Genomic DNA, 9406 nt, shown 5'->3' on the forward strand with positions numbered 1-9406 from the left:
AGTTTATGAAGGAAATATACCTGTAAGCATGATCCATTTGTATACACAGGGCTCGGGACTCATACTCGAGGAGAGGTCCACTTGAGTTTATTCAAAGCTATGTAAACAGGTATTTACAAAGGGGCTTGGGACTTATACCTACATGGAGGCCCATGGTATGTTTTTGGGAAGATTTAAAGAAACCTTCATTTTTGGTTTGTTATTCAAAGTTTAAAAAACGCATTGATTGAGATATGTACAAAAGGCGTACAATAAAATACCTAATTTCATGTACTGGAATGGGTATGTACAAAAGGCTTGGGACTTATACCTACATGGAGGCCCATGGTATATTTTAAAAGTTTTGTTTCTTTGGAGTTTTGTTGTTTTGAAAATTGTACAAAAAGAAAAGAAATGGGACTTACACTCTCTAATATTCGAGAGGCCCCTGTTTTATTTTCATAAAACAGGGTGGATGGTTTTGAAAATCAATTGATCAATTAAAAAGATTTAATCAATAGTTTTCTTGGAAAATCAAAAGAAAATGGTTTATCGTTTTTGAAAAGAATCGCGATCGCTTATTTAAAATGATTTGAATTTTGAAAGAAGTTAATTTAATCAAGATAAGCAAAAAGATTGTCTTAAATTGACACTTAGATGATTAAGGTTTGCTCAAAAAATATTTACAAGTGATTAAATTTGAGAAATCAAGTGAAAAACAATATTAAAAAGTATTAAAAAACACTTAAAATATGTTATTTTAAACTTAATTAAAAATGTATTAAACAAATATATTTTTGTGATTTTTTTTGATATTCATAAAATACATATATAAAATAATAAGTGTGTAAAAAATGAATAAAAAATGAGTTAATTTGATTGGTTAAATTAATGGTTGAAGTTGTGAAGAAAATGAAGAGAAATGGTGATAAAAAAGAAGGGTTTGGTCCCATAGGGACTTGAACTCGTGACCCTAAGGTCACTACTCAAAACAAAAGCCAACTGAGCCACGCTTGTGGCTTGTAATATACACGCGTTGAATTAATTATATTTTAAATCAATTTCCAGAAATCCTTTGAACCAAAAACGCGCCAAGAACAACCCTCCAACTGAAATTTGAAAATCTCTAAAACTGTGTTGTTTTGATCAAGCAAAGGGTCTATCTCACTCGGTTTTTCACAAGGAACATGATGGTGATCTCAGAATTCATTTATTTTTGCTCTAAAGGGATCAATTTTCGCATGAACATGAAGAACCCTAGAACTGAAATTCAATGTGAAATCGTGTATGTGCAAGTTATGATGCAATTGATTGAGGGTTAATGATCCTCATAGGTGCAGAAACAAGATGGTATGCTCACATTTCATTTATGATGCGTGGAAGTATGAATTTGAAGTTCATGAGCACTTACCTCAAAAACGGCCAAACTGAGAATTGGATTTTGATCTGGAGGTGTTACAGATGCTTTGTATCAATCTGAATAGCTTCTATGATGATTATGGAAGGTGTCTGGATGTCTGGAACAAGTTGAATTCATCTGAGCATGGCCATGGCACCCGATCTGCAGTTGCTTCAAGTATGAATCGAATTTGAAGATGGAGATGTTTCAGATCATATGTGAGTGTTTGGATAGTTCATATGTGATATATATGAGGTGTTGGAAGTGTTAGTTTGGACAGAAATGATCTTGAATGGATTTTGGCATGATAAGGCCATGGTTATGCATATTTGAGAAGTGAGGTAGTGATTTTGAGCTTGAGGTGTTTTTGGGGTGTATGAGTGGTTCAAACAAGTTTCAAATGATGTTTATGAGTTGTGGGAAGCATCACTTTGTTCAGAACTTGCAAGGTTTGGAGGTTGAGTTTTCTACCTCACTTTGAAACACATGACTTGTAATTCAAGAAAGAAGAGAGAAAACCTATAATTGTGAGGTTTTGGTGTGAATTGAAGAGTGATTTGCACCTCTATTTATAGGCCAAACATTCTGAACTCAGAGCTTTGCAACTTGCTTCTTCTTTGGTGATTTGGCACTTAAAGGATAGAAAGGAATCTTACCATTAAATGCATATGGTTAAAGTTACTAAACCATGGTTAAAATTGGCTATGCTTCTTATCTCTTTCCCATCTGTCTCAAATCAGAAAATATCTTCCAATTATTGCCTCTATGTATCATTACTTGGTCCATTTGGCAATTTGGCTCATAACTTTGGCAAAGTGACTTGAAATTTCAAGTGAAAAGTTCACTAATGGCAAAATTCAAAACCATAGCTACACTTCATATTTTTTCATGCTCTTGGACATTTTGGAAAGCTCATGTTATGTACTTCAAAACCCTAGTTGAAAGTTTCTTCAAGACCTTTAAGGAAATGGGTGAAAAAGATCCATGAACTTTGAAGGAAATGAAGTTTTAAGTGAAATTTTCATAAGATACCAACTTTGAAGCTCCATATCTCTTAAATGGTTGATCTTATGGAAAAAATTTATATGTGTCAAAGTTGTTTATTGGATCAAAATCTACAACTTTCATGTTGGAAGTTTTTTTCAGTTTGTAGGTGAAATTTTGAGTTATTCCCCTCCAAAGTTTGGAAAAAACCATGAAAAACACTTAGAAAAAATTTCTAAGTATGAAAGTCAAACTTTTGACTTTTTGATTCTTGATTGATTTTCTTGATTTTTCTTGATCAAATGACTTCTCATATTATATATTAATGATTTAAAACTTCAAAAGTCATGGTTGACCAAAATTCCCCAAAAGTCAATGGTGATCTTGCACAGTTGACTTTTTTCAGACGAATCGCGTTTCTGGAGATTTCAAATGAAACAGGCTATCCTCACCAAATGAATGGTATGAATGGATCACATTGAGGCATTAGAGGATATTGAGCCATGGTTTGAGTTGTGGCACCATGTCCTGATTAAAAAGTCAGTTGTTCAGTGCATTAGGTCAAAAAACCCTAATTGTCGACCTGATGAAATTGATGACTGTGGACCTTGAATTGAGATGCAATTTCCATGGGATATGGTCATAGGGATTATTTGAGGATGATTGAAACCTTTGATTGACTTCCTGGGGGTTTTTAGGGTTTCCCAAATGTGATCCCTGATTTTAGTCCCTGATAGTTCAAAATCCTGATCTGAGGATTTGTCTGATCAATCTTTGTGTAGGAGATGTCTTGAGTCAATGGATTAGGTCAAAATGAGGTACTTGGGGTCTTGAGGTCATGTCCCAAGTTATTAGATCAAATTCTGAGCAAAAGTCAGGAGTATGCTAGCTTCAGTCAAAACCCTAATCTGGTTGATTCAGAGCCTTTGAGCTTGTTGAAAAATGAATCTCTGAGGACCAAATGTTGATTGTTGATGAAGATGGTTCCTTTGAGATGAAGGGAGAACAAAACCCTAGTTGATTGTTACTTGTACTGATGAGTGATTTCTTGATTAAACCCTGCTGAGTCACAAGTAGCAAACACGAGCTATGCAATTTGTTAGAGATGCAAATGATGCATATGCAATGATATGAGGTGGTATCTTAGGTCAAAAATTGGGGTATGACATCACCCATCACCGGTCACCGGCGTGACTCTCAAAAACACATGATCCCCCGCCTGAAATTCCAAATCTCTCATTCTCTTGTCATGGTAACTCTTCTGCCTACTCTGAGAAGTCTTCATCTTCTGACGAATCAACTTTACTTTCTCGGTAGTCTCTCGAACGATCTACGGTCCAAGTACTACACTCTCTCCAGATTCGTGCCAACACAACATAGTCCTACATCTCCGACCATACAATTCTTCGAAAGGCGTCATTCCAATACTAGAATGGTAACTATTGTTGTAAGTGAACTCGATCAATGGAAGATAAGTATCCCACGAACCTCCCTGCTCAAGAACACAAGATCTCAACAAATCCTCCAACGAATGATTAGTCCTCTCCATATGAACATCTATCTGAGGATGATATGCCGAACTCAACCTCAACTTAGAACCCAGTGCTCCTTGCAAACTTTTCCAAAAGTCGGAAGTGAACCTCAGATATCTATCCTAAATAATACACAAAGGAACACCATGCAGGTTAACAATCATATTGGTATAAATCTCCGCTAACTTCGAAACTGGATAAGTGATGTTAATAGGTACAAAATGAGCGGACTTCGTAAGCCTATCAACGATCACCCAAATCGAATCATGTCCTCTCAAAGTATTAGGTAAACCCGTCACAAAATCCATTGAAATGCTATCCCATTTCCATTCCGGAACTTCTAACGGTTGCATTAACCCCGCAGGCTTCTGATGTTCAACTTTCTATTTATGAAAACTCAAACATGCATACACGAACTGAGCTACATCACACTTCATTTGAGGCCACCAAAAAAATTTCTTCAATTCTTTGTACATCTTAGTAGCTCTTGCATGAATACTCAAATTACTTCTGTGACCTTCCTCAAGAATCGCTCTCTTCAAATCCACATCATCAGGAATACAAATTCGATTATGGAATCTTAACACACCTTGCGCATCCAAGTTAAAGTCATCATTCTCAGATTGATCTATTCTAACCATCGAATCCACCAATTTCACCTCTAACTTCTGAGCTTCCTTAACACTATTCAGGAAATCATTATTAATCTTCAACATACCCAACCTAACACTCTTAGGTGTCACTTTACACACCAAACTCATATATCTAAATTGCTCAATCAATTCCAATTCCTTAACCATCATTGCCGACATATGCAAATTCTTTCGGCTTAAAGCATCAGTAACAACATTAGCTTTTCCTGGATGATAATTCAAACCAAAATCATAGTGTTTCAACAATTCCAACCACCTTCGTTGCCTCATATTTAACTCCTTCGGATCAAACAAATATTTCAAACTCTTATGGTCGCTAAACACTTCAAATCTAGAGCCATAGAGATAATGCCTCTAAATCTTCAATACAAACACAACAGTGGCAAGTTCCAAATCATGCGTAGAGTAATTCTTCTCATGAACTCTCAACTGCCTTGACGCATAAGCAATAACTTTATCATTTTGCATAAGCATACCTCCCAAACCCATCTTAGAAGCATCACAATAAACCACAAAAGTTCTTCCAGATTAGGCAATATCAAAATCGGTGCCGACGTCAATCTCTTCTTCAACTCGGTAAAACTTTCTTCACATTGAAGATCCCACACAAAAGCCTTACCCTTACAAGTCAACTTAGTCAATGGAAGTGCCAACTTAGATAAAACTTCTATGAATCTTCTATAATAACCGACTAATCCCAAAAAGCTTCTAATCTCGGTAGCCAACTTTGGAGTTTCCCATCGCAACACAACATCTACTTTAGATGGATCCACAACAATACCATCACCCGAAATAACATGACCAAGAAAACTAACTTCTTTCAACTAGAATTCACACTTGGACAACTTTGCATACAACTTCTTCTCTTTCAAAACTTGCAATACCAACTTCAAGTGCTCAGCATGATCTGATTCCGATTTAGAGTAAATCAAAATATCATCAATGAACACCACCACAAATCGATCTAGATACTCATGAAAAATACGGTTCATGTACTCCATAAATACTCCCGGCGCATTAGTAACACCGAAGGGCATTACAAAATACTCATAATGTCCATAACGTGTTCTGAAAGCTATCTTCTGCATATCCTCATCTTTCACTTTAATCTGATGGTAACCCGATCTCAAATCAATCTTACTAAACACCCGAGCACCAACCAATTGATCCATCAAGTCATATATTCTTGGAAGTGGATACTTATTCTTGATCGTCACCTTATTCAACTGCCTGTAATCAATACAAAGTCTCATACTTCCATCTTTCTTCTTTACCAACAACACTGGAGCTCTCCACGGCAACACACTTGGTCTGACAAACTTCTTCTCAAGAAATTCTTCTAGTTGCTTCTTCAATTTCGACAATTATGATGCGGACATCCTATACGGTGCCATAGACACAGGTCTAGTACCAGGTACAAGGTCAATAGAAAATTCAACTTCTCTCTTTGGCGGTACATCAGGAATTTCATTAGGGAAAACTTCGGGAAATTCTCGCACCACCTGCAACTCATATATTAAGGCTTGATTCTCAACAGACAATGATGCAACCAACACAAACACTTGCACTTCTTCCTTCATTAGCAGGTGCAAATGTATAGTAGATAACAATTCCCTCTTCAGGAGTAGAGAACCTCACCGACTTATCATAAAATTTAATATGGACATGGTTATGCTCTAACCAGTTCATACCCAAGTTCACATCCAACCCTCTCAACGGAAAGCAAAAAAAATCAATAATAATGTCTATATCAAAAATTGACTCGGGACACTTTAAACACACGGGAGAAGTAGTCACCGATCCCTTGGCTGGAGTATCAACGACCATCTCTCCATTCATAGCAGACAACACAAGACTCAATCTTTCAACACAATCAGCAGAGATAAAGCAATGAGTAGCACCAGTATCAATAATAGTAATTAAAGGAGTGCTATTAATGAAATATGTACTTCATATGAGTGCATCCTCACTAGTGGTCTGAGTTCATCACAAGGCGAACACCTTCCCACTAGCTTGCTCCTTATTGGGTTTCTGAAACTTACTCACAACGTGCCCCTCTTCACCATAGTTGAAGCAAACCATCTCCTTATGCATGCACTCAGGCGCCTCATGTCCAAGCTTACCACAACAGAAACACCTCTTGGTATCAGCGGTGCACACGTTACTCTTATGACCAACTTTTCCATACTTGAAGCATACAATACCAGCAAGAGCATCTCCCCCACTAGTCCTCTTGCCCTCAGTAGCTTTCTGCTTACCTTTGCCAACTTGAGTATCATAAGGCTTGCCACGACCTTGTTGGCTCTTTCCTCGCTTTTCACTAATAACCCGATAATGAGCATTATTGCCCCCTCATAGATTCGACAACTATCAACCAAATCGGCAAAGACACGAATCTTCTAATAACTAATCTCCTTCTTGATTTTCGGGCGCAATCCGCTCTCAAACTTGATGCACTTCGAAAATTCACCAGTTGGTCCATCGTAATGTTGATATAATTTAGCCAACTCACCAAACTTAGCAGCATACTCAACAACCAACTTATTCCATTGTCTCAGCTCAAGGAATTCGATTTCCTTCTTGCCACGAACATCCTTAGGAAAGTACTTCCTCAAGAATTCCCTACTGAACACAACCCAAGTGACCTCCTCACCATTAGCCTCCAACCTCTGACGAGTCTCCAGCCACCAGTCATCAATCTTGACTACTAGCATATAAGTCCCATACCGAACCTTCTGATTTGGAGTACAATCCATCACACGGAAGATTCTCTCAATCTCCTTCACCCATGTCAATGCGCCATTAGGATCATTAGTACCCTTGAAAACAGGTGGATTCTCTCTTTGAAAGGTATCCAAATTGCGAGACGCAGCATTCTCGCCAACGTTCAGCTGATGTTCCAAAGCCTGAGCCATAGCCTCCAATGCAGCAACAATTACAACATCGTTCCTTCCAGCCATCTTAACTAGTCAGTACAACATAAAAGCAATCAAAACTAAATAACAATACTCAATTGTTAGACCACACTACGACATGACACTTGGCCGGCCGGACCAACCAGGTTTTGATACCACTAATGTAACACCCCAAATATAACCCACAATTTAATATGGAAATCAGAGTGCAAAAATCACAAAATGACATATTTAAGGCGTCACATTATCCACTTAAAACATATAACATAACAGTTTGTTAATAAAGATATATAACACATGTCAACGGGAGGAATCATAATCCAATAGTCATTCAAACTCAACAATTTTAAAACATCGTAGCAGAATTCATAAAACTTATATACTTCAAGTTACATCATTTCTGTCAACATGACAACAACAAAACAACATGTCTCCACACAATGATATCAAAATCCAACTAAAACATAACAACATAAGGTAAAGCAAACGAAAATCCCCCCGAGTGCTACGTATCTGAGTAGTAGACACCAACTCAAGCTACTAACGGCTACTCCTCATCATTACCTGCACGTTACCAACAAAGGGTAACATTCAAACAGAAGGAGTGAGATATCAAACAGTATAAAGGAAAGTATGATAATGCTTATAGCAAAGATACGATCATACATCGTTCACCACTTCTCATGTCAAACAACGTTCATCGCCACAACAATGTTAATAATCAATCATAATAACATATTCAAATTCATAACTAAATCATCCACAATTACAACATTCACTTCATAATCACAACGACAATCAAATGCAACTCAATATGTGACTCAACATTTTGCATATGCATGTGGTACCATTTGGAGTAAAAATCCCGTCTCAAACATTTGCCACTTGGGCCATCATTGTTGCCATTTTCAGGCTAATAGTCGCTGTTGCCATTTTCAGGCCATCGTCGTTGCCATTTTCAGGCTAATAGTCACTTATGCAATGGATGCGACTCGATAATGCACATCCACAAATTACACATTCACAACCCACGAAAACATCGTCTCAACAACCTTAACTCAATACCAAAGTTCTATGGCAATAACAACATCATTACTATTATAGTAATTTATCATGTCTCAATCACGTCTTTACGGTATACAAGCATACACAAACATTTAACTTCACAAAACTTCATTAATTCGGAAGATACGATTCAAGAAAAGTTCTGAATAATTTGTTCTAATCAATTTCATTATATAGACATTGATTTCAGCTGTACGGAGGTTCAAGCGGAATTTAAAAAGGAGTTACGGATCAAAAGATACATCAATTGGAAGTTTCAAAAAGTTTTCAACAACAAGGTTCACTCAGCGGGCGTCATGCGCGCTTCGCAGAACTAAATCCAGAAGGGAATAGTTTTCGCAGCTCCGCCTAGAGGACCAAGTTCGCTTAGCGGACTCGCGATTTTCAAATTGTTCCCAGACTTCGCTAAGCGGACCAGGAGTCGCTTAGCGGACGGGCGATTATGCAGAAAAATAACAGAGATATCAGACTTGCGAAACCACACTTCCACCACTCAAAACCATTCTCAAACAGCAATTTAAGCCACATAGAACCAGTATTGAACATCCATTAAAAACAATCATCATCAAAAACATGTTTAGAACACAATTTCGTAGAAATCTATCTTAAACCCTAACAATTTAAATTCACACATTCATGGATACTCAACATATAATCAAAACCCCCCATAATTACCATCATACAATCCCTTATCATGAAAGAATCCCACCCTTACCTTAGATTTGTATTGAAGACAACTCTAATCTTCAATTTGTGATTTAACCTAACTTTCTCCTCTTCCCTTCTCTCTTCCTCTTATTTCACCAAAAGAAAAATTCTAATTTCTATTCTCCAAATTCCCTTGTTTTGTTAAACCTTACTAACTTATTATTAGTAATG

At 37.1% G+C, this 9406-nt stretch overlaps 1 protein-coding gene across 1 annotated transcript; it reads right to left on the reverse strand.

The window, feature by feature from the left end:
• Positions 1-5911: 5911 nt before the first annotated feature.
• On the reverse strand, positions 5912-7507 carry LOC131624885 (uncharacterized). Its single transcript, XM_058895806.1, has 4 exons — positions 7018-7507; positions 6538-6898; positions 6345-6477; positions 5912-6121 (listed from the first exon to the last, which is right to left on the reverse strand). Exons 1-4 carry the CDS (start codon positions 7505-7507, stop codon positions 5912-5914), a joined length of 1194 nt encoding a protein of 397 aa, XP_058751789.1.
• Between the last annotated feature and the right edge of the window lie 1899 nt (positions 7508-9406).

The sequence above is a fragment of the Vicia villosa genome, unplaced genomic scaffold (genome assembly GCF_029867415.1).
Source record: "Vicia villosa cultivar HV-30 ecotype Madison, WI unplaced genomic scaffold, Vvil1.0 ctg.000168F_1_1, whole genome shotgun sequence".
Taxonomy (NCBI): domain Eukaryota; kingdom Viridiplantae; phylum Streptophyta; class Magnoliopsida; order Fabales; family Fabaceae; genus Vicia; species Vicia villosa.

What these genes read in the sequence shown, in the direction of transcription:
- LOC131624885 (XM_058895806.1), bottom strand. Translation starts at nt 7,507, where the DNA reads ATGGCTGGAAGGAACGATGTTGTAATTGTTGCTGCATTGGAGGCTATG. An exon ending in AGTGGGAAGGTGTTCGCCTT is followed by an intron (nt 6,478 to 6,537) that starts GTGATGAACTCA and finishes TTTCATTAATAG; the next exon opens with CACTCCTTTAATTACTATTA. An exon ending in ATACTCCAGCCAAGGGATCG is followed by an intron (nt 6,122 to 6,344) that starts GTGACTACTTCT and finishes CTGCTAATGAAG; the next exon opens with GAAGAAGTGCAAGTGTTTGT.